General features: G+C 35.9%; 1 protein-coding gene across 3 annotated transcripts in view; it reads left to right on the top strand.

Annotated features, from left to right (window-relative positions):
- The window catches only part of NUP107 (nucleoporin 107), a 33,052-nt gene that overhangs the window by 6,607 nt on the left and 557 nt on the right, over positions 1-25,888 (top strand). For all 3 annotated transcript variants that reach the window (XM_037514022.2, XM_037514023.2, XM_037514024.2), the window contains 23 exons: positions 329-473; positions 1,976-2,079; positions 5,263-5,390; positions 6,768-6,816; positions 9,256-9,327; positions 9,728-9,816; positions 10,405-10,483; positions 12,671-12,784; positions 14,550-14,640; positions 14,781-14,857; positions 15,765-15,824; positions 16,442-16,587; positions 16,721-16,769; positions 18,452-18,521; positions 18,805-18,923; positions 19,572-19,610; positions 19,910-20,060; positions 20,371-20,483; positions 21,383-21,485; positions 21,957-22,117; positions 23,678-23,803; positions 24,106-24,219; positions 25,578-25,745. In XM_037514022.2, the coding sequence (XP_037369919.1) occupies positions 329-473; positions 1,976-2,079; positions 5,263-5,390; positions 6,768-6,816; positions 9,256-9,327; positions 9,728-9,816; positions 10,405-10,483; positions 12,671-12,784; positions 14,550-14,640; positions 14,781-14,857; positions 15,765-15,824; positions 16,442-16,587; positions 16,721-16,769; positions 18,452-18,521; positions 18,805-18,923; positions 19,572-19,610; positions 19,910-20,060; positions 20,371-20,483; positions 21,383-21,485; positions 21,957-22,117; positions 23,678-23,803; positions 24,106-24,219; positions 25,578-25,745 (2,367 nt within the window). The remainder of the gene's footprint in view (positions 1-328; positions 474-1,975; positions 2,080-5,262; positions 5,391-6,767; positions 6,817-9,255; positions 9,328-9,727; positions 9,817-10,404; positions 10,484-12,670; positions 12,785-14,549; positions 14,641-14,780; positions 14,858-15,764; positions 15,825-16,441; positions 16,588-16,720; positions 16,770-18,451; positions 18,522-18,804; positions 18,924-19,571; positions 19,611-19,909; positions 20,061-20,370; positions 20,484-21,382; positions 21,486-21,956; positions 22,118-23,677; positions 23,804-24,105; positions 24,220-25,577; positions 25,746-25,888) is intronic.

Genomic DNA, 25,888 nt, shown 5'->3' with positions numbered 1-25,888 from the left:
TTTTTAAATTACCCATTATTTGTTGAAGAAAGTGGGTCATTTGTCACTTACAGTTTCCCTTGGAACAGTAGGACTTTGGTATTTTACCTTAGTATCAGCTTAAATTTTACAAAATATATCTTTTTTGCCTTTTTTAAATCACAGAATTGAACAAAGAAGAAAATCCAAAAAAGATACAATTTCCTTAATAACCTCTATGACTGTCTTTTTAAAATGAAAAATACATATAAAGGTATAAAATAAAATTGTTAGTCTTTATGCCTGCAATGGAAATATTGCCATTACTTTTCTCTATCTTCACCTTTTTTTTTTTTTTTTTTTTTTTAAGGTGACTAATCTGGATGACAGTAATTGGGCTGCTGCATTCTCATCACAGCGTTCTGGGTTCTTCCCAAATACAGAGCCCCACAGTGTAACAGAGGATGTAACTCTCAGTGCTGTTATGTTACGTGAGGATGATCCTGGAGAAGCTGGTAAAATGGCCTTGAATTTTGTGACAAAGTAGCTGTAATTGCTAAATTCAAGAAAATTACCTCCTCAGAGATTTGTATCTCCATCCTTATAGCAGCATTATTCATAATAGCCAAATTGAAGGCAACCTAAGTGTCCATTGATGCATGAATGGAAAATAAAGTTTAGTGTATTTGTGTGTATATCTACACACACACACACACACACACACAGGGATATTATTCAATCTTCAAAAAGAAGAAGGAGGAAATGGAGACACAAGCTACAACATAGGTGAACGTTGAGCACTTTCTAAATGGTTTCCAGGGACCAGGGGATAGGAGGGTAGGTATAGGTAAGGAATGGAAGATTATTGTTTAATAGGTGCAGAGTTTTAGTTTAGTTCTGAGATATAGCTAATACATAACATTGTATAAATTTAAGGTGCACAACACTGGATTTGATAATTTTATTTGTGGTATGATTGTTAGCATAATGTTAGCTAACTCCACCATCACACCATCATGTCACTTTATTTTCTGATGAGAATACTTAATATCTAATCTTTTTTGCAACTTTGAAGTATATAATGCAGATTTATTGGCTGTAATTACAATGTAAAAAAATCATTTTGAAGAACAGTGTCAAGGAATTTTTTCCCTATTTCTTTTTTTGGGATTTTTACAGTTTCAGATCTTATGTTTAAATCTTTAATCTATTTCCAGTTCATTTTTGTGAGTGGTCTATGATAGGGCTTCAATTTCATTTGTGATTGTCCAGTTTTTCCAACTCTGTTTATTAAAGAGACTGTCCATTACTCATTGAATATTTTTGACTCCCTTGTCAATTACTAGTTGTTCATATATGCAGGAGTTTCTTTCTGTGTTCTTCTTTCCAAGAGTCTGTATGTCTTTTATATGTTTTCATTACTATCACTTTTTAATATAGTTTGAAATCAAAAAATGTGAAACCTCCAGTTCTTCTCTCAGGATTATTTTGGCTATCCTGAGTTTTAGTTTTGAAAAATGAAGAGTTCTGTGGATGGGTGGTGGTGATGGTATCAAAAAAGTATAAATGTACCTAATTCCACTTAACTATACACTTAGAAATGGTTGAGATAGTAAATTTTATGTGTATTTTGCCACAATTATTTTTTTTTTAAAGATTTATTTATTTATTTATTTATACAAGCACTGGGTACAGTCAGAAGCGCAGGAGGGTGAGAGAATTCACCAGAGCCAGAGTCGGGAACAGAGCAGGCAGAAGGACCGAAGTATACTGCTGAGGGGAGCAGTGGGCAGCAGGAGAGGTCTGCACGCCATGCGGGACCCTCCTCCGGTGGCCGGGGAGCAGCCGGGGATCGAACCGGAGCTGCAGAGGCTGCGGGCAGCTTCTCAACCCAGCACTCAACCGCTGTGCCACCGGGGAGGCCTGCCACAATTATTTTTTAATAAAACAGTAAGAAAAGACTCATGACTGTGGTTTAAATTTTCACTTTGTTCCTTTTCTTTTTAATGTGTTCTAGCATCCATGAGTATGTTTTCGGATTTCCTGCATTCTTTTTTAAAACATTCTTCAATTACAGTTTTTGACCTTGTGGAAGAATATGAAAACATTTGTGGTAGTCAGGTAAGTTAATTTTACTCCATTATTGGGTCAAACTTCAGTACGCTTTGTTTTTGTTGTTTGTTTTAACAGCATCAGCTTGTTAATTTCCATACTGTGTTTAAGGAAGAGGGCTTAGGAGTGTAGTAGCATAGCTGGTGTGGTTCAGAGGTCAGGCCAGAGCAACTCTCTTTTGTGTATGTTAGGGTTCATACAATATTTCTTTTGGAGCAGAAGGGCTCTCCTGTCTTAAGAGGAGGAATCCAAAATATACAAAGAACTTTCAAAAAACTCGTTAGTAAGACAATGAATGACCCAATAAAAAAACAACAAAACCTATTTAATAGATATCTCATCAGAGGACATATACAGATGATAAATAAGCACGTGAAAAGATGTGCAGCATTATATGTCATTAGAGAATTGCAAATTAAAATAGGAAGATGCTTATGTCTTGTGTAATGATGAAACTTCAAAACACTGACACTATCAAATGCAGGTAAGGATGTAGAGCAACACAAACTCGCCCATTGCTGGTGGGAATGCAAAATGGTGGAGGCACTTTAGAAAACATTTTCTCAGTTTCTTACAAGATTGAACATACTCTTTATTTTTTTTTAAAGATTTGTTTATTTATTTATACAAGCACTGGGTACAGTCAGAAGCGCAGGAGGGTGAGAGAATTCACCAGAGCCAGAGTGGGGAGCAGAACAGGCAGATCGATGAAATACACTGCTGAGGGGAGCAGCGGGTGCGTCAGGAGAGGTCTGCACGCCATGTGGGACCCTCGCCTGTGGCCAGGATCAAACCGGCACTGCAGAGGCTGCGGGCAGCTTCGCAGCCCAGCGCTCAACCACTGCGCCACCGGGGAGGCCCAAGATTAAACATACTCTTAACATATGATTCAGGACTCATATTCTTTGGTATTTTCCCAGTGAAACGAAAACTTACGTTCATACAAACACCTGCACACCGATGTTTATAACTGCTTTATTCATATTTGCCAAAACTGGGAAGCAACCCAGATGTCCTTCAGTAAGTGAATGGATAAACTGTGGCACATCCATACAATCAAAAATTATTCAGTGCTGAAAAGAAAAGAGCTGTCAAGCCATGAAGAGACATGGATGAACCTTAAATACAATCTGAAAAGGCTACATATTGTGATTCCAATGATGCTCTGGAAAAGGAGAAAACTGATGAGTGGTTGCCAGGGACTAGAGGGTGGAGGTGGGATGCTGAATAGGTTAGAGCACAGCTGGTTTTTAGGGGAATGAAATTCTCTGATACTGTGATTGATACATGTTATTATACATTTGTCAAAACCCATCAAATATACAATACCAGGAGCAGTTCCTTAACTGTGGACTTCCAGGGATAATGATGTGTCAGTGTAGGTTTCATTGATTGTAACAAATGTACTACTGTAGTGCTAGGTAATTGATATTGGCAAGGAGGTTGTGCTTGCATGGGGAGCAGAGAGTGATAGGAAATATTCTCTCCACTCAGTTTTGCTATTGAACCAGATCTGTTATGAAAAATAAAGTCCATTAAAAAAACACAAAAAGGGTCTTCAAGAAACTATTGCATTCAATTATAAACAAGATGTAGTAATAATAGGCAATTTTTTTGAGCATTTTAATAGCTTCAGTCATCAGTCTCTGAATTCAGTAGTCAATCTCTAAATCATTCCACTATAAGAGTAGTCACTTCATTAAATAACAAAAGCAATAATAACCACTAAGTGAATTACTGGAATTAGGATTCCAAATAGGGAATTTAATAAGGGAATGAGAGGTATAGATAACACTTTTATTGAACACAGGCGTCAAGGCAGATGTAATGTTAATACCTTTTAAAGGTTGGGAAAACCTTTTACAGTGAATCTTCATGTCCTGAATAAGGGCAGTCCTCTTTCTTAATTCCCCTTGATAAGATACTCTTCCTAACCTTTGAGAAAAATTTCCTTTATTCTGAATCCTTAAGCCTGATTAAGCTTCCTGGTAAACATTTCTGTGTGTGTTTCTGAGGAGAACATCCATAGTGTGCATCAGATTTCCACATATGCCTTCATCCCCAAAATGTTATCACTATTTTAGAATAAGGTTACTTTGGTTAAATTTTATTTAGAGGGCCTCCCCGGTGGCACAGCTGGTTGAGCGCAGCACTGTGAAGCTGTCCGCAGCCTCTGCAGCGCGGGTTCAATTCCTGGCCGGCCAGGGAGATACCCATATGGCGCAGCAGACTCTCCTGTCTCTCCCGCTGCTCCCCTCAGCAGTGTTTTCAGTCCTTCTGCCTATTCTGCTCCCTGCTGTCTGGTGAATCCTCTCACCCTCCCATGCCTCTAACTGTACTCCAGCTCTTGTATAAATGAATAAATCTTAAAAAAAAAAAATTATTTAGAAGTAACAATGTTTTTTTTTTTTTTTTTTTTTTTTTTTTTTTTTTTTATAGAGGCATGCTTTATTTATTTGTTTGCTGGTTTCTTTGTTTGTTTTGTTTATACATGCACTGGGTACAGTCAGAAGCGCGGGAGGGCGAGAGAATTCACCAGAGCCAGAGCGGGGAGCAGAGCAGGCAGAAGGACCGAAGTACACTGCTGAGGGGAGCAGCGGGCGGCAGGAGAGGTCTGCGCGCCATGTGGGACCCTCCTCCGGTGGCCGGGGAGCAGCCGGGGATCGAACCGGCGCCGCAGAGGCCGCGCGCAGCTTCGCAACCCAGCGCTCAACCGCTGCGCCACCGGGGAGGCCCAGAAGTAACAATGTTTTGATAGCAATCTTAAGAAAATTTTTAGTTTGTTACATATATTGTTAAAATTTTTCAGGCATAATTAAGAGATTTTTTCATTTCCCTCACTACTATTGAGTTCATGGCATTATGATTTTGTCAGTATAGATTAGATTTAGCTTATCTTCTGGGTGAATGCACAGAGTGAAAAAAAGTTTATTGGTGGCTAGTGTTCAATGTGAAATCTAGAGTATGTTAAGCTTTTATTATTTTACCACATAAACACATCTTACCTCAAATTAAGGCCATTTCTAGTAGGACAGTTACATTATTTTCAACTATAAAAGAATTTGGCAGGAAAAATTAATATATGTGTGTATATATATTTATAATTAATTTTAGCACTTTGTACATGAGGAATATAAGATTTTGACTCAAAATTATAGAAAATTAAACTTTATATCTGTGTCTTTAACTCAGGTGAATATACTGAGTAAAATAGTGAGCCGAGCAACACCTGGACTGCAAAAGTTTTCAAAAACAGCCAGTATGCTCTGGCTTCTTCAACAGGAGATGGTCACATGGAAGCTGCTGGGTTCTTTGTATAGGTAAGATTGTAAAGCTCATGAATGAAATAAACATAAGGTAAATATCAATGGGAAAATTTAAAAGTTACAGTAGGATGTGTTTGGAAATAGATTCTATTTTTGTTGATTTCTATTACTTTAGATGTCAGGAATGAATTAGCATGGGAGAGGGAAATTTTGGTCATAAATTGTTAGCTACCAAATATTGGATATGAGTAAAGGTTTTTTTCAAGATGCTAAAAATAATGTGGTACTTTAGGAGAGGGTAGATTAAGGGGAAAAGCTGAAATATATAATGTGGAAGTTTAAAAGAAGCTAACCAACTTTTCCTTCTCTCATATTTTCTGAGGTTTTGGCTCTCATTGTGTTGCTTTCTCATCCTAGTGAGAAAATCTTGGGGAAAAGTCATATTCTGTTTTTTTTTTTTTTTTTTTTTTTTTTTTTTTTTTTTTTTTTTTCCCAAGTGAAAATGGTTTATTAAAAAGTTAGGTTGGGGGCCTCCCCGGTGGCGCAGCGGTTGAGCGCTGGGTTGCGAAGCTGCCCGCAGCCTCTGCGGCGCCGGTTCGATCCCCAGCTGCTCCCCGGCCACCGAAGGAGGGTCCCACATGGCGCGCAGACCTCTCCTGCTGCCCGCTGCTCCCCTCAGCAGTGTACTTCGGTCCTTCTGCCTGCTCTGCTCCCCGCTCTGGCTCTGGTGAATTCTCTCACCCTCCCGCGCTTCTGACTGTACCCAGTGCATGTATAAACAAAATGAACAAACAAATAAATAAAATAAAATAAAATAAAATAAATGCCTCTATAAAAAAAAAAAAGAAAAAGTTAGGTTGTATGCATTAGCAGGTAGCCATTAAAAGCTTTTTGCAGTGTGGCTTTTTTTTTTTTTTTTTTTAAGATTTGTTTTATTATGTATACAAGAGCTGAGGTGTAGGCCAGAGATGCAAATGGTGGTGAGGATGCATCAGAGACAGAGTGGGGAGTGGCACAGGCAGATTGACTGAAATACACTGCTGAGGGGAGCAGCGGGCAGGAAAGAGGTCTGTTAATGCCATGTGGATTAGCTCTCTGGCTGGGGATCGATTCTTACTGCAGATAGCTTCATAATGCTGATACTTAACCCCTTGCACCACCAGATAGGCCCTGCAGAGAGAGAGAGAGAGAGAGAGAAAGAGAGAAAGAGTGTGTGTGTGTGTGTTTTCAGTAATCACTTTTATTCATATATCAGTAACACAAAACATTTACTACTTTTTTATCTTGTTTTTAAAGTATGATGAATAATTGGGAACTCATTTTCATATAATTACATGGGGTAGAATGCAAGTTGTATGTGTGTCTAGCTGTAAAGGTGATTTCATAAATTCATGTGAAATAAGTCTTTGATTTTATGTTATTTTTCCCCAGAGACAGAATACAGTGTGCACTGGAAGATGAAAATATGTTTGCAGTTACTGTAAGTTTTATGTTAATTTTTCCCTTTATATGTGGTTAACGTTTTTTTAATGTTTTTTAGTAATAGAATTAGATTTTTGACCTCTATCTTGATGCAATCTCATGAAATAATCAAATATTGGTTTATTTTGTAGAGTACAAGGTGAAAGTCCTCTTCTATCCTTACTATTCAGTCTAACAATTTGGTGTATATTCTACCAGATATTTTTCTATATGTCTTTGTATATCTATACCTACACGTTTTTAAAACATAGGGCTCCGTTCATACGTTATATTTCTTTTTTCATTCATCAATATTTTTTTAGTTTTTCTCATGTCAGTGCATATGGTTTACCTAGGTGTCTCATGGTATGCCTGCAAATAAGTGCACCATAGTTTTTCCAGACATTCTGCTGAATGTATTTAGGTTGTTTCTAGTTTGTAAAGAAGCAAGAAATTTGACTTTTTTCAAATGGATATCCATTTATCCCAACACCATTTGTAAAAAATATTTATCATGGTTCTACATGGATCTTTTCTGTTTCATTGATTGGCTCATTAGAAAGCTAGTACTACACAATTGAGTCACTCTTATTCAGAAGTTTTAATATTTGCTGATATTAACTTCCCCTCCTCATTTTAAAATACATTGATGTGCTCTTTTTTTCCCAGTTGAACTTTACAATTTCCATTTTTCAAAAAGTCCTATTAAAATACTTATTGGAAATAATACTGAATTTGTAATTATTTGGGGGAGAAATAACTTCCTTCTCATGTCAAATTTTCTTGACATACCTCTCTATTTATTTAGCTCTTTTATAGTTATATTGATCTGTACCCTTCTTTACAAAAAACCTATGTGAACTTTATTGTTGATGGGTCCTCTTTCATACTTCATTTTCTAATTAGTTATTACTATCAAACAGAAGATTAGTGATCAACATGTAGAACTCATATTTTTCTATTTTTGGATGCCAGATCTTTTTGGCTCTCTCTTTAGCTCTGGTAAGTTTTTTATTTAATTTTTTTGTTTGTTTATTTTCTGTGTTGGTAATAATCACCTACAAATGGTGAGTTTCCCTTGATCCTTTCTAATCTTTCTTCCATTTGCCTGTTCCATCAACTAGGAGCACCCACAATATTACCAGTAATATAGCAGGCATTCTTTTCTTATTCCTGACTCTTGATATGAATGCTTTTGTTTTACCACAAGCTAAGTAATTTTTCATACCTGACTAAAAGTTGGAATCCATATTTTCTAGCTGCTTGAGATACCTGCTTTGATTTATTAATGTAATGGCTTCCATTAATAATAATTTTTCTAATGTTGAATTATCCTTAAATAGTATAAACTCTGTCATGATGTATTTCTGAATACCCTACTAAATCTTATTAAGTAATATTTTATGTAGAATTTCCCAAAATGTATTTTCTTTTGGGGAATTAATTCTCATCCAGTTTTGGTGTCTCTAGAATTGTGCTAGTTCTCCGCAGCAAGTTCCTAAGTCTTCATTGTTTTTTAATGCTCAGTTTGAAGAATAGAACCATCACCTCTTCTTTAAAGGATTAGTAAAAAACATACCTGTACAACCATAAAGACCAACTATTCTTTTATGGCTTAATTACATTTTTTTTTTTCTTGCAGAAGTAATTCATAGTTGAAACAACTAGGGTCAAAAAGGAAGAAAGTGTATACATTTTAAAGATAAATGATTTTAACCTTACAGTTCTCTTAATCTGCTTTTTCACCTAAAATATTTTCAGATACTTTTTCAGACATTTATGCTTATTCTACAAATTTCATCCCAACCAATTCTGTAAGTTACTCTGAACCATGTAGGAAGAGTTATGTGTCTATTTATTAAATGTACTCTTTAATATTTTCTCATTGATTGTTTTGACTTTCAAGGTAGGCAATCCTGTAATGCACTAACAGTGATGATCTGACTCTTACCATATTTTTTACTACTAAGCTCTTTTTCTGGTTTTTGTATCAACTAGAAGTTCAAGATAAAGTTGAATAATTGCAGAAATTAGTTTTTTTTTAATTTTTTGGATTTTAAAAGGAGTGTTTGTTTATAGTTAATATGTAGTAAAATATTTATGGCTTATTAAATATACTTATTTCAGATTCACTCTCATCATTCTGTTGAAATAATCTTAGGGCCTCCCTGGTGGCGCAAGGGTTAAGTCACAGCACTATAAAGCTATCAGCAGCCACTGTAGCATGAGGTTGATGGTGCAGCAGACCTCTCCAGTCTCTCTCACTGCTCCCCTCAGCAGTGTATTTCAGTAGATCTGCCTGTTCTGTTCCCCATGTCTCTGGTGAATCCTCTCACCCCCTGTACCTCTGGGCTGTACCCCAGTTCTTGTACGCATAAATAAATAAATCTTTAAAAAAAAATAATAATCTTAGAACATATCTTTTGTTTTCCTTTCTTCAAAAATTATTTTTCAATAGACTCTTAATGCCAGTGAGAAAACAGTTGTGGAAGCTTTGTTTCAGAGGGATTCGCTTGTCCGACAAAGTCAGGTATGACTGGTATTTTTAAAAAAATTTTTTTTGGATTGTGAAGTAAAGGTAAATGACATACAAAGAGCTGAAATTTTTTAATTTAATACTTTCCTAATTTTTTCTTTTTGATCATTTTATTTATAATTAAAAGGAATTAAGAAGCTTGTTCTTTGGGTTCCAACACTAGTATTTCCAGGGATAGCCTATTAAAAAGCCTTGTTACTCGTAAAGAAAATGTCATCCCTTTACCATAATATTTACATACCTTCAAAAAGTAAAAATATTGGTTGGAAAAATTGCTAGCAAAAATTAGTATTTTTGCCCTAGAAACTTTTATTAAATTAAGGGTAGGCATACCATTTCAAATGGAACATGAACACAGATTTTATAGTTAATACTTGTTTTATTTTTCCCCTAGCTGGTAGTAGATTGGTTAGAGAGCATTGCCAAAGATGAAATTGGAGATTTTTCTGATAATATTGAATTTTATGCAAAATCAGTTTATTGGTAAGTCATTAAATTTTTATTCTTAGTTAACATTGGTTTTGTTTATTCATCTTTTAACAAATTTTTATTCAGCTATTACTAAATATTCAGTGTGTGAGCAAAACAGAAATTCTGCCTTTATGGATTTTATAATTAAGAGAGTTAGTAAATAAACCAATATATTTCCTGTTGAGTATTAAGAACTTTGGGGAAAAAAGAATCAGTTGGTGGGTGGAGGATAATAGTGGGTACTACATTAAATAGAGGAGTTGATGGGGAAGCCTCTAAGTAACAGGTATTGAAATGAAGAAACATGATGCATAAAGAGCTACAACTCTATAATAAAGGGATAACCTAGTAAAAAGGGCAAAGATTTGAACAGATGCTTTGCAGATCGATAAATGGCCATAAAAAAGTGTTCAGCATCACCCTGAGCTAACATATGCTTCTAGAATTAGCATTTTTGCATGGTTTTTCCTCAATTTATACTCTTTTTTCCTTTTATTTGATTTGATTTTTTTATATGTGTGTGTGCGTATGTGTATATATGTGTATACAGACTTATTAAAAGTACTCCTTTAAAAAAAAAAGTTGTGTTTTTTCTTTCAGGGAAAATACTCTGCATAGCTTGAAGCAGCGGCAGCTATCCTCTTATATAGGAAGTGTCCGTCCTCTTGTCACTGAGTTGGTAAGTATTCTTTGAAATAAAAGTCGCCTTCAAAGTTTAATGATTTCTCTTTTTAAGGTTGAGAACTTTTCTTCTGTTTGAGCCTTGCTTTAGGTTCCTGAAGTTTGCTCATACTATTTAACTCTAAATTTACTAAATTGCATGTGAATTTATGATGGAATGTATTATTTGAACATATTCATGACCTTACAGTTGTAAATTGTAAAAAGTTTAGAAAGTATTCCTGGGCTTCCCTGGTGGCACAAAGGGTTAAGCACGGCACTATGAAGCTATCCGCAGCCACTGCAACACAAGTTTGATCCCTGGCTGGCCAGGGAGCTACCTACATGGCGCAGCAGACCTCTCCTGTCTCGCCCATTGCTCCCCTCAGCAGTATATTTCAGTCTGACTGTTCTGTTCCCTACTCTGTCTCTGGTGAATCCTCTCACCCACCACATCTCTGGCCTGTACCCCAGCTCTTGTATGCATAAATAAATAAATCTTTTAAAAGCAAATTAATTTTTAACTTAATTTAGAATAAAGCCAGGTTTGACTCTTCAACTGTGAGGTGGTGACCTGTGAAAGCTCTTTTATGTAGAAATCAGGGGAAAAACAAAGCTTTGTGAATTAGCAGAAGGGTTAGAAAGCTCATTCTAAGAATGAATAATGGGAATAACTGGATTTGAAAGGAATAGGAGTCCAATTATTATAGAAATAAAGGAATAGAGTTCTGTGACGGGTGAGAACATGTGATTTAAATGTTTATAATGAAGAGTGGGTTAAGTAATAATGAAAAAAAAATTTTTTTTAAAGATTTATTTATTTATTTATGCAAGCACTGGGTATATATAGTCAGAAGCACGGGAGGGTGAGAGAATTCACCAGAGCCAGAGTGGGGAGCAGAACAGGCAGAAGGACCGAAGCACACTGCTGAGGGGAGCAGCGGGTGTGACAGGAGAGGTCTGCACGCCATGTGGGACCCTCACCGGCGGCTGGGAATCAAACAGGCGCTGCAGAGGCTGTGGGCAGCTTGACAGCCCAGCTCTCAACCACTGTGCCACCGGGGAGGCCCAATAATGAAAAAAAATTTTAAGATTCCACTTGATAATAACAGAAGTGGTTTTTGATGAAAATTGTTTGGAAACTACTGGAAGAGCTTGAAATAAATTATAGCTAAATTACACTGTAGTATGCAACTGAAAATCACTTTTTTTTTTTAATTTTATTTTTATATTCCCCATACAATTGCAACCCCCTTTTTTAACCCCAATCCCTCTTTTCCCCGAACCCCCCACCCCCCATAGTGTGTCTCTGGTTCATAGTTGTTAGTTGGAAAATTACTTACTCTTAACATTTGGAAAGTGGTGATTTCCTCTTGCCAGAGAGAGATTGTGTTCAAATTGAATGATTTATCTGTCTGCAGAATAGTTGTGAAAATAGCCTATTGACCTATTATGCGTTCCGTTTCCTGACTGATAGTCATATTACCATATATATTCAGCAATATTTGGAATAAGGCTTACTTCCTTAATTAACGTCACATTACAATAGTTTTTCATTTGAGATTTATCATACAGATCACTTCTGCTATTTGCTGCAAAAATTATAGTAAGTGTTTAAAAGTACGTTTCTATCTATGAAAGGTAGTTAGGAACAGCTCGCTAGGTTTCATCTATTCAAAATCTGTTTAAAAAAATTTTTTTATTGGACTTGGGTATGTTTTATATAGCATTAATCCTATAATGGGCTAGCTGCTTTTATGTTCATAAAAAGTACCAGCTAAGCACTTTGTTGTAACAGAATACATCGTGATTCCTGCAATTTCTCCTCTGTGCTGTTCTCTACCCAGACCTAGTTCTGTTTCAAATTAACTTGACCATGTAATTGCTACAACAGGGTAAAATTTAAGTCATTTTTAACTATGAAAAGTCCATAGCAAGAGTTATCTGACTGGGCTGGGCTAATGGTGGTTCCACCTTGCCTACCAGAGGTGTGCTCCTTTGTGGCCAGTGGAATCTGTTTTGACTGGGAAGCAGGTAGTTGTGTGACTGTGTGGAATGCTTGTGACATTTTCATTCCTTTGTTACTTAACTAAATTGTAAATGAACTTATTTCAGTATATAAACTCAGTTCTGAGATTTACCATCATTTAAAGTTGAAATGTATTTGGTTACAAAGGATTTACACTTGGTGATTTTATTTTAATAGGACCCTGATGCTCCCATAAGACAGAAAATGCCCCTTGATGATCTGGATAGAGAAGATGAAGTCAGATTACTCAAGTACCTTTTTACTCTAATCCGAGCTGGAATGACAGAAGAGGTAAAGCATGTACCCTGCTCGTCCACTTTCAGAAAGTCATAGACTCTTTAAGTTGGAATGGATCTTTGTGATCACCTAGTATACCTCCTCAGTGCAGTAATCTCTTCAATAGTATTTCTGGATCTAAATCCTGTTTGAACTTTTCCAATATTAAGAAATGCATTGCGCCAGAAAACAGTGCACTCACTTGCACAACTCTTTATGTTTAAAAAAAAAAAAATAAAAAACTGCCTCTTTGTATTGTACTGTGTATCCTAAGCATATGCTCATTATTTTTAGTTCTGATTTTTAAGACTTGAGAATAAATCTACCCTAATTGTTCTTCTAGATGACACTAGTTAGGCATTTGAAGACTATGATGGAACTCGAACTTCCTGTTATCCTCACCTTTTAAAAATGTAATCTCCTTTGTGATAGTTAATATCTTGTATGTAGAATGTTAACAATCTAATTGGACAATTTACCAGATGCTTTTGTTGACTTTCACCAAGGCAATGTGATGATGCATAGTAGCTTTGGACTAAGGTATTAGGTTGCATTTTGCAGTACTCTTGGTAATAATCTTTAGATATATGTTAGTACAAAATGTTGTTTTTTCTGTGTTATAAACCTTTAGCGTATATTAGATAATGTCTTGCAATAGTAAGTCTTGGCTTTTTAAGCATCGTTCAAGTCCCAGCCAGTTTTAGGTGATGGACAGTGATTAGGAACCACAATGGCAAACAAGGATGTGTTTTTAAAAACAGAAAACAAAAGTATGATCATAATACCAAAGGCTTGAAACACAAAACTCTGTTTCCCACTACCTATATGTAACCACAGTTAGTGGCTTTTATGTATATAGTTGCAACCCTTTTTCTTTTACACCTCTTTTTAACATAATCATATATTCATTCAGGGTTTTTCTTATTTTTTTAAAGTCTTAATTATGATTCACATACCATACAATTTACCCATGTAAAGTGTATACTTCAGTAGTTTGAATAAACTACATTATTAATTTTTTTTCATTGTGGTAAAATACATATAACAAAAATTGTCATTTTAACCATTTTAACTGTACATTTCAGTGGTATTAATTGCATTTCCTTTACCACTAACTGTTGCCAAAACTGTTTCATCACCCTAAATTGAAACTCTGTAACTATAATGCAGTAACTCCCCATTTCCTCCCTCCCTTAGCCTCTGGCGACCTCTAGTCTACTTTCTGCCTCTACTAATTTATCAATTCTAGATATTCCATGTTAAATGGAATCATACAATATTTTTCCTTTTGTGTCTGGCTTAGAAAAAGGTTCAGGGGCCTCCCTGGTGGCGCAGGGGGTTAAGTGTCAGCACTGTGAAGCTGTCTGCAGCCACTGCAGCACGAGTTCTAGTCCCACATGGCGCAGCATGGGTAGTTCTAGCTACCCACATGGCGCAGCAGACCTCTCCTGACTCGCCTGCTACTCCCCCCAGCATTGTATTTCAGTCAATATGCCTGTTCTGTTCCCCACTCTGTCTCTGGTGAATCCTCTCACCCCCCACACCTCTGGCCTGTACCCCAGTTTTTGTATGTATAAATAAATAAATCTTTTTTTAAAAAAAGGAAAACAAAACTTCTTCAATGTGACAGACATGAAGTTGAGCACATGCTGGTAGACTTGCTTGACATAGTCCTACTGCACACTTTCAGTTTGTAAAACGCGCAGGGAAAGCACAGTAAAATGAGGTGTGCATGCGCCATGCTAGTTATGTGAGTAACTGCTCTTTCTTGTTTTTAAAGGCACAAAGACTCTGTAAGCGTTGTGGTCAGGCATGGAGAGCTGCAACACTTGAAGGCTGGAAACTGTATCATGACCCTAATGTTAATGGAGGTATTTTGTTAGATTTTATTCTGAGTGTGGGGAAATACTTCATTCAAAATATCAGTCTCTGTGAAGGAGAGCTGTTTAGAAATCATTGAAATAAGATCTGCTTTTCAATTACAAATTTTATTTCTTTTACTGTTTTATAGGAACAGAATTAGAACCTGTTGAAGGGAATCCATATAGATGCATTTGGAAAATAAGTTGTTGGAGAATGGCAGAAGATGTAAGATATGATAAAAATATTTATCAATACTCATTTTTGCTCATTAGTTGAAGGTACTATGAAATGTTCAGAGTAATGTAAGACTAAAATTCCTGTTTCAGAAAACTTCCACTCAAATTGAGAAATAGGAGTGGATAGGCTTAATCAGAATTAAATACTAATAAGACAAATATCAAGGAGGTACCAGATGAGTTTCACGAGTAAGCATTGGGCTAATAGTTAGCTTACCAAGTGAGAAATTTGATGGACTTTTAAAAATTAGGATTTGGATTGTTGTGCATGAAAAGAAGAGAAAGAAAGTCTAGATAGCATGCATAGGTTATGACATGACCTATGCATTCCTAAAAATTACTGCAGCATGAGAAATTGTGCACAAAACCCACAAGGCTTTTGGGGGAAATAGAGTTAAGAATGAAAAACTGAAAAATCACTAGTGATACAGAAAAAGATAAAAAATATGTCACTAATAGAATCTGGAAGTAAAATGGATTATTTAATGGATATAATTAATTCTGCTTAGGAGTTTGATGCACACTTACACATGACAGGTGCCTTTAGTTGATGTTGTTTTAGGTCAGTTTAGGTAGTATTAACTATATAGAAACTTATTAGAGGAAAGAAAACATTTTAGCAGGTTCTATCTGGATTAAATTGGACTTAAAATAAAGCATCCATTAGAGTTGGATCTGCTTTTGCCCACCTTATGAAATTTAGATGTTTAACTTTTTCTGAAGATTTCAAGATTGAAACTGAAGAGTCCTTCCTCCTTTTCCTGACCTTTCTTTCAAGTTTAGAAACTATCAAGTTAAAAAATAAGTTTTAATTTCAAAATGCAGAATTCTGGATGATGAAAAGCATTGACATACTAAGAAAAATAGTGTCGCAAACCTACATTATTGTATTCCAGGAGCTGTTTAATAGATATGAGAGAGCAATTTATGCAGCTTTAAGTGGGAATCTTAAGCAGGTATGCAATCTTTTTAATCTTTTTTACCTGTGGAATAAAATCATACATTAAATATTCTAATAATTGATTATAGTTAATCTTGTATAAACTTTTGATACTTTCTAAAAGTAGCAATCTTAAAATCATGAAACAGAATAGTGACTTAAGCTGCTTAATTTGATGTATCCCATATACCAAGTGATGTTTTTAATACATGAAATCATTTTCTTCGAATTGTAAATTTAATCACAAGATACATTTACTGGTATCTTATAGTACCCATTGCCTTCTCCAGAGGTGTACCACAAACACACAGTGACTATTTTGATTGTCTTACATGCATACGTATACTTCTCCAATCCCCTCCATATTAAGCTTATGTGAGGAATCATTAGTTGAAACACCCTCATATCATCTTGGAAAATGGATGTAATGTGAACTCAGTATATGAAAATATCTAAATATCTCAAACAATTTAGAAGACACAGTTTGGAGGGGGGAGCTTATTTGATACATTTTTTTTTTTTACAATCTACAATGTTTTGTGATTAGTGACTTTGTCATCCATATTATGCATGTAGCTATTTTTCTTTACTGTCTTTGTTGACTGTGTTTTTGTTTTGGAATTGGGGGAAAAGCTGCTTCCTGTCTGTGACACCTGGGAAGACACGGTGTGGGCCTACTTTCGGGTCATGGTGGACAGTTTGGTAGAACAGGAGATACGGACATCAGTAGTAACTCTGGATGAAGCTGAAGAACTCCCTAGAGAATATTTGGAAGCAAAGTGAGTTTGTTGGTTTGTTTTTAATCAATGTGTAGTATACTCTGTGACGTTTTTATTTTGCTCTGTATAGTGTTATAGCCTTTGTTCATATATTAATATTGTGTTATCCTTTTACTGTTCTTTCTTTTTTAAGCTGGACCTTAGAAAAAGTTTTTGAAGAACTTCAAGCTACTAATAAAACGGTAAATAGTAATTTATGAATACTTTAGGATATGAATATTTTAGGATGAATACAAATATTTTAGGATAACTACTATAGAAAACAGCAAATATAATGCTGTCCTCTGTAATTGAAAGAGGGAAAAAAAGTGAAACCTTGTTGTATTCTTCCTTCATTTCCTCACCTCTTATCTAAATGAGAGACATTGTTTATAAGAAAGAAATACAGTTGCATATTTTAAGTATTCATCTTTTCTGTTTCTTTGGCTTAAAATTAGTTTCATCTAAATATATGCATCTAAGCTAATTTATCACTTTTGGAAAAATATATAAAATGGACATTTTTAAATTGGGTTGTTTAGTTTTTTGTTGTTAAATTTTCTGAGTTCTTTATATGTTTTGAATATTAACTCCTTGTGGGGCATGTGATGTGAAATTAGCTTCTCCCACTCAATAGAGTGTCTTTTTGTTTTTGTTTTGTTTTTCCAAATTTCTTTTACTCTGCAGAATACTTTTTCAAGTAATATTCTTTTAAAAATTTCAAATAGCCAAAGTAATATTATATGAACTTGACATCTTACCCGAAGATGTCAATATAAGCTTTTATAATTTCCCATTTACTTTATGGTTATTTTCATTCCCCTGAGATGATAAAACATATTGATATGTATCCTTTTATGCCTTTTCATATACTTACAACTATGCATAAATAATGTAGATATTCTGGTACAGTGTTTCGGGTTTTTCATATTAGTCTGCATCCATTACATTACAACTTGTTTTTTTCTGTTTTGTTCTTCATTTAATGGTGCTTTCTCCAAGCGAGTGGGCATAGATTTGATGTAAACCTCACTCATTCTGAAATTAACATAAAAATTTAACAGAAAATTTCTAATTAGAATAACAAGTGAAAATGGCAAGAAATTTTGGAAAAGAAAATAGTTATGGAGTACTTACATTAATAATAAAACAATGTGAAGATGCAACAAAACAGTATGAAATTGGCATATTAGATCCAAAATATATTTGCATACATGATATGGCATAATTGATTCTCACCTGGAAAATAACAAAGTTAGATCTCTACCTCATGCCATTGAAATAAATTCCAGGTGAAACGAGGATTTATATTAAAAAATAAATCCTGAAAGAAAATTTAGGCTAAATATAAAGATACATTTGGCAAAAAGATAAATGAACTTTTTGCTTCAAAGAATCCAATGGGTTACTTTTAAAAGGTTTTCTACTCTGTGCCTAATCACTATTTTGGTGGTGTTTGTTATTCTTGGTGCCATGTACAGAGACTACCCAAAGAATGCTTTCCAGAACTGCTGTTTATGTTGAAGGAAATGCTGTAGTTATATTACTCAAGTCACATGACCCCTTTCTTTCTGGTTCACCAGAGTGCCAAGGAAAACAGTAGTAACATACAAAACACATGTTTAATGACATTCACAGAGAATAAATTTTTTGTCATAGTTCTCTCCTTTTAAAGATAATGTTCAGTGCTGGATTTGTAAACACTGAATATATTCCAAAGGCAGTACCCTCGTATTTTAATTTGTTTTGATCTCCTAAGATTCCTCATTTCCTACTTTTTCTTTATATATGTTCCTTCAAAAATTGACATTTTTAGTTTACCAATAAGTTCATATTACAGGAAAACCACTAGAAAATGTATGGGAAATGTAAACATTTTTTTCAGAGAGTTCTGGAAGAAAATCAAGAACATTATCATGTAGTTCAAAAATTCCTTATCCTGGGAGACATTGATGGTAAGATACAGTTTTATTTTACTTTGAGTTCTTTGTTTTCTTGTAGTAATTTTGTAAAAAGCTATCAAAACATGCATGACTTACCACATCTTTTAATGTTTACAAATACCAGCCTATTTAAATGTAACTATTTAATTGTTTAAAAATAAATTTTGAATTTAATCCAGAGTATTTTATTTGATGGTTATTAACAATGAGACTAGTGATTTAATAGCTCTGTAAAAATGTGGTAAATTTCTTTTGATTTTTATCCCTATTGAATCTTTGCTTTGGTAACTTGTAGGTTTGATGGATGAGTTTAGCAGATGGCTTTCCAAAAGCAGAAATAATCTACCTGGACACCTCCTCCGCTTCATGACTCACCTTATTTTGTTTTTCCGCACTCTTGGACTACAGACCAAAGTAAATAAGAATTATTTACCCTTCTCCAGAAGGCTGATGCTGTATACCTATCAGGAAAATACACCTCTATACCTTTTTGTTGTTTCTAGAAATGGTGCAGAACTCTTCTACCTGGTCTCACTTGGTCACTCAATAACTCACTGTTGGTGACCCTTCAGGGTTCTAAGTTATAGTTGAAGAATGCTGGTGGTTACTTGCTTTTGGTAAATTCAGAAGTTTAATACTCATCAGTAACCAACTTTCAGTCAATCAGCTAAGCTAACTGAACCAGACTAAATTCTATATGAAATTTTTTTTTCTTTTTTTCCTAGATGATATTTTGTTGTAGTATACATAGAAGACAATATAGTAACAATAGTTGAAAACTTGAACTCTGGAGCAAGAATCCTGGGTTCACATCTTAGTAGCTTCTTGTTACATAATTTGGGTCTTAGTTCCTGCCTCTGGAAGTAATATGACAATAACATTAACTGCCCACAAAGAATTGTAGTAAGGTTAAATCAGCCAAAAGATGAACTTTGCTAGCCTGGCACATAGTTATTGCTCTGTAGTAAATATTTAAATCATTTAATAGAATTTTTATTAGATATATTGCTGCACATAAGCAATTGTGTTTGAATTTTTATATCTTTTTTTTTCCCTATGAAGGAAGAAGTTTGCATTGAAGTTTTAAAGACATATATACAGGTAAATTTTGAGGATCTACAAGCGGATTTTATTTTTTATTATTTTAATGAAAAGAAAAATCTGAATGGCAATATTTTAATACCCAGTGGTAGGAAGTCATCAGAATTTGTAACAGATTTTTTATCATCAATACATATTGGAGGGAATTTAAAATTATTCTGTTTAGCACTACAAACCATGTATGTATGACTCCTAAATATGAAAACTCCTTAGAAATTCTTAAGTGACATTTTAAAAAGCATTGCTTATTCTAGAACTTGTCTTATGATTGACATACTTTGATTTTTTTTTTTTTTTAGCTTTTAATAAATGAGAAACATACAAACCTGATAGCATTTTATACCTGTCATTTGCCACAAGACCTAGCTGTTGCCCAGTATGCACTGTTTTTGGAAGGTGTCACAGAACTTGAGCAGCGCCACCATTGCCTGGAACTGGCTAAAGAAGCAGGTAAAATGATTGAAAACTTCATCTGTTGGGTTTTATAAGCAAATTATCATTTTGGCTTTAGTAATATTAGTTCTGATTTGAAATCTTATTTCTCTTGAGGAAAAAAAGGAATGAAATTGTCAGTGAAATTCTGTTTTAGAAATAAAATTATCTGACTTATGTAAATTATCTTTTGATTTTGGCATTTTCTTTTATAATGTCTTTCATATTTTATATTTTAAAAGAATTATCCCAAATCATTGTGATTATTTAGAGAATATTAGTATGAACAATTAATTTTTGCTTTTGTCTCTTTAAAAATATTCTCTAGATTTGGATATTGCAACTATAACAAAAACAGTAGTTGAGAATATTCGAAAGAAAGATAATGGTGAATTCAGTCATCATGACCTGGCCCCGGCCCTAGATACTGGCACTACTGAGGTAATAAGGGGCATGGGCAGATTATATAGTTATATAGTTCCTAATAATTCCTCCCCCCTCACTTTTTCTTTTTTTTTTTTTGGCTTTTATTTTTTAAAGATTGATTTATTTATTTATATAAGCATTGGGTACAGTCAGAAGCGCAGGAGGGCGAGAGAATTCACTAGAGCCAGAGCGGGGAGCAGAACAGGCAGAAGGACCAAAGTACACTGCTGAGGGGAGCAGCGGGCGGCAAGAGAGGTCTGCACGCCATGTGGGACCCTCACCCCGTGGCTGGGGATCGAACCGGCGCTGTGGAGGCTGCAGGCAGCTTCACAACTCGGCACTCAACCGCTGCGCCACCGGGAAGGCCCCCTCCTCCCTTTTTTTGGCTTAATTTCTACCTTGAAATACTCTGACATCTATTTTTAGGAATTTTCCTTTGTCAACCAAAACCTTTTAAATTTAAAAATTGACAACAAGGTAAGGCCTTATATTAGGGTTTACTTATAGGAGTACTATATTTAAGGAAGTTTCTTTAATAGAGAAAATCTGAGCACTGGATTTCTGCTAATCAGACTGTTTGTGATTCTTGATCAACCACTCTCTCTTATGTAATTTTGTTTTCAGAATGGAATAGAAAGTTTTATCTAGGAAAGAAAAAAAATTGTAAGGAATTACATGTTAAATTAGTGTATTATAAAATATATAATTCCAGATTCACAGTCCAGTAAGTTTTTTCTGTAATTTACTAGAGAACTAGTACGAGTGAAAATAAACTAAAGAAAGCTATATTCCTTCATAATTTTGTAAAACTTGAAGGAAAATGATGTTCATGGAAGTGCAGATGTAATTCTATCAATTTTAATATCTTTGAAAAAAAACAAAATCAGTGTTTCTTTTTTCCTTTTACTGGATAGGAGGACCGCTTAAAGATTGATGTAATTGACTGGTTGGTGTTTGACCCAGCACAGAGGGCAGAAGCACTAAAGCAAGGCAATGCGATAATGAGGAAATTCTTGGGTATGCTGTATTTTTATTATTATTACTTCTAACTTTTTGTTCAAATTCATATATTCTTGAACCTTGTTTTTTTTTTCTTTTTTTTTTTTTTTTGTTCATTTTTCTAATCCTTCCCAATGCTAGGGGAAACAAAACAGCTACTCTTACATATCAAACCTGATATTGAGAGACTAAAACATATCAGACAGTGAATTTTCATGTCCTAGTCAATTATAGAAAAAGGTAATTGCTTTTTTCAAGACACAGAAGTACGTAAAGTAGCTGCATTTAATGTGGATATTGAAATAAGGAAAAAGTTCAGCCATCAAGTAGAAAGATCACCACTCACACCTCTAACAGAAGTACCTTGGAACCTGTTGTTACAGCTCACTGTAAAAGTTGCCAAAGTTGACTTCTGTAGAAAAACATTACACATATACACACCACCTCAAATCCACATACATATATATGAAAAATCTGTCTTTTTCACAGCATCAAAAAAGCACGAAGCTGCAAAAGAAGTATTTGTGAAAATTCCTCAGGATTCCATAGCGGAAATCTATAATCAATGGGAGGAACAAGGAATGGAAAGTCCACTGCCGGCTGAAGATGATAATGCCATCCGAGAACATTTGTGTATTAGAGCTTACTTGGTAAGACTGTAAAGAAAACCACAAATATGCCTGTCTTCATGATGATTTTTCTGATTCACTCTCAGACTTTGACCAGTTTTTCCAGAAGTGGTAATTGACTTACAGTTTTTTCTCCCTTGTGACCATGGAACTGATTGATCCACAGGGACACTGAAATCATGACCTTATCCTCATTAACATGAACTAATTAATCAGTGCTTACTAACCAAGAACATCTCACATAGAGTGTATATGGAGTGTATATCTTTTCTTTTCTTTTCTTTTCTTTTTTAAGATTTATTTATTTATGCAAGCACTGGGTACAGTCAGAAGCGTGGGAGGGTGAGAAAATTCACCAGAGCCAGAGCGGGGAATAGAACAGGCAGACTGATGAAATACATTGCTGAGGGGAATAGCAGACGCCACAGGAGCTGTCTGTGCACCTTGTGGGACCCTTGCCGGTGGCCGGGAATCGAACTGGCGCTTAAGAGGCTGCGGGCAGCTTCGCAGCCCAGCGCTCAGCCACCTGCGCCACCAGGGGAGGCCCTATATGTTTTCTTAAGTCTTAGAAATCTTGACTCTTAATATTTCTGCTTTTGGCAATAATAGAAAAACAAGTTACTCTAAATTTGTTGCAATACACTCATTCAAGATTCACTAAAATACATCAAATGATTAGGGGCCTCCCTGGTGGTGCAAGGGGTTGAGTCTCAGCACTATGAAGCTATTGGCAGCCACTGCAGCACGAGTTCGATCCCCAGCCAGGGAGCTAATCCACATGGCGCAGCAGACCTCCTGTCTCACCCTCTGCTCCCAACTCTGTCTCTGGTAAATCCTCTCACCCTCTGCACCTCTGGCCTCTACCACAGTTCTTCTACGTAAAAATAAATCTTTTAAAAAATAAAATAGGGCCTCCCCGGTGGCGCAGCGGTTGAGCGCTGGGTTGCGAAGCTGCCCGCGGCCTCTCTGGCGCCGGTTCGATCCCCGGCTGCTCCCCGGCCACCAGAGGAGGGTCCCACATGGCGCGCAGGCCTCTCCTGCTGCCCGCTGCTCCCCTCTGCAGTGTACCTCTGTCTTTCTGCCTGCTCTGCTCCCCACTCTGGCTCTGGTGAATTCTCTCACCCTCCCACGCTTCTGACTGTACCCAGTGCTTGTATAAATAAATAAACAAATCTTTAAAAAAAATAAATAAATAAAAAATAAAATAAAATGATTACATTGGACTAGGTTCTAGGGCTGAATCTGTGGACAATAGTCCATTCTTGCCCTGGAGGAGCTCATAGGCTGGTCAAGGAAACAGACAAGTAATAACTATGTGTATGTCAGAGTGATAAATGTGAAGCAAGACACATATGTAATCAGAATATCTATGTAGAAATAGAAAACACAATATGTGAATCCCTTATTATTATTGATGTATATTATTTAAAATATTCACAGTGAAGTTTTGTACCAAAAGCATTGAACAGTTTTATTTCTTGATGCAGCAAAATTATTTCTAAGAACCAAATGTTTAAAGCTTTGTTGAAGATACATGAAAATGTTTATTTTTTTTGTACTTTCTATATCATTGCACGATAGGAAGCCCATGAAACCTTTAATGAATGGTTTAAGCATATGAATTCAGCTCCACAAAAACCTACTTTGATACCTCAAGCAACTTTTACTGAGAAAGTGGCTCATGAACACAAAGAAAAGAAATACGAGGTAAGTTCAGTACAGAAGAGACAGGTTATAAGTTTAAGGAGGTCATTTCTTTAGTAATTATATTACTATTGTAACAGATGATTGTCTTGTTCTACTTTGGGAGAAAGAGCATACTTTCTGTAGATTATTCTTCAAACGTAAAAGATAATTAGTGTTCACTTATGTGTTTTATTTAACTGCAGTCTATTTATACTTGCTTGACCCTACCACTCGTTAGAGTGATGTTCCGCATGTATTCCTACTTTACAAATACATTTGTTGATTCTAGTCTATTATATCTCCACCTTATGTTTGTTTTGCAGATGGATTACAATATTTGGAAAGGGCATTTGGATGCCCTAACGGCTGATGTGAAGGAGAAGATGTACAATGTCTTGTTGTTTGTTGATGGAGGGTGGATGGTTGATGTTAGAGAGGTAAAAGCAAAAAATGAAATCCCCTTTTTTTAAGATTATTTATGCATGCAAGAGCTGGGGTACAGGTCAGAGGTGTGGGGGGGTGAGAGGATTCACCAGAGACATAGTGGGGAACAGAACAGGCAGATTGACTGAAGTACACTGCTGAGGGGAGCAGCAGGCGAGTCAGGAGAGGTCTGCTGCGCCATGTGGATAGCTCCCTGGCCGGCCGGAGCATCCATTCATGCTGCAGTGGCTGCGGACAGCTTCATAGGTTGCGTCTTAACCCCTTGTGCCACCAGGGAGGCCCCAATCACTTCTTAAAAAGTTCTGTCTCTAAATAAGAGTATTTACAGGTTTTGTGTAATCTTTTTACTTATAATTTCAGCCTAAGATGAAAATACTAATAGAGAATAGGACTATCTAACTCTTGGGTAAATTATTCTTATTTAATTTATCTAATCAGGGGCCTCCCCGGTGGCGCAGCGGTTGAGCGCTGGGTTGCGAAGCTGCCCGCGGCCTCTCTGGCGCCGGTTCGATCCCCGGCTGCTCCCCGGCCACTGGAGGAGGGTCCCACATGGCGCGCAGACCTCTCCTGCCGCCCGCTGCTCCCCTCAGCAGTGTACTTCGATCCTTCTGCCTGCTCTGCTCCCCGCTCTGGCTCTGGTGAATTCTCTCACCCTCCCGCGCTTCTGACTGTACCCAATGCATGTACAAAACAAACAAATGAATACATAAATAAATAAATAAAAATACATGCCTCTCTTAAAAAAAAAAAAAAAAAAAAGATCACATCCTGCTTTCATGAAAGGGTGGAAATGCCTTTTAATTTATCTAATCAGGACACTAAAATCTAATTTTTTAAATTCTGGACCTGATCTTTTTTAAAAAAAAAATTTTATGCATGCAAGAGCTGGGGTGTAGGCCAGAGGTGCAGTGTGGATGAGAGGATTCACCAGAGACACAGTGGAGAGCAGAACAGGCAGACTGACTGAAATACACTGCTGAGGGGAGCAGTGGGCGAGACAGGCGAGTCTGCTATGCTATGTGGGTCAGCTCCCTGGCAGGGGATAGAAATCATGCCGCTTCACAGTGCTGAGACAACCCCTTATGCCACCAGGGAGGGCCCTGGACCTAAACATTTTTAACTATATGATGATACTGATTCTCTGGAAAAATTTTTATATTGTCCATAAATCTTCTACTGGTTGATCTGTAGTGTGTAGTCATTGGTTTAATTGAAGTCCTGCTTTTTTAAATTTTCAGTGGCTATAAGGTTTAGCTTATATCTGTTGCATTTTGCTTTTGATTCAGAACTTAACATTTTTATAAGGATATTAAGTTTTAAGTTGTTAAAGTGACTTGATCTCTATCTGCAGGATGCTGAAGAAGATCATGAAAGAACACATCAAATGATCTTACTGAGGAAGCTTTGTCTGCCAATGTTGTGTTTTCTGCTTCACACCATATTGCATAGTACTGGTCAGTATCAGGAATGCCTGCAGTTAGCAGACATGGTATCCTCTGAGCGACACAAACTTTATCTGGTAAGTTCTAGAGCATTGTAGAGTTTTAAATTATGATTTGATAAGCTCTGTAGTGATATTTAATTGTGTGATATTTGTTTACAATTTTTAGCAGTTCTTATATTTTCTTATAGTAATGGTTCAGTTTCAATGTTTTGCTTTTC

Source organism: Talpa occidentalis, unplaced genomic scaffold, assembly GCF_014898055.3.
Source record: "Talpa occidentalis isolate TD23 unplaced genomic scaffold, MPIMG_talOcc4v2.1 talOcc4.16, whole genome shotgun sequence".
NCBI lineage: Eukaryota > Metazoa > Chordata > Mammalia > Eulipotyphla > Talpidae > Talpa > Talpa occidentalis.
Note: the sequence above shows the minus strand (reverse complement) of the source record. Positions and strands in the feature narration are given on the sequence as shown.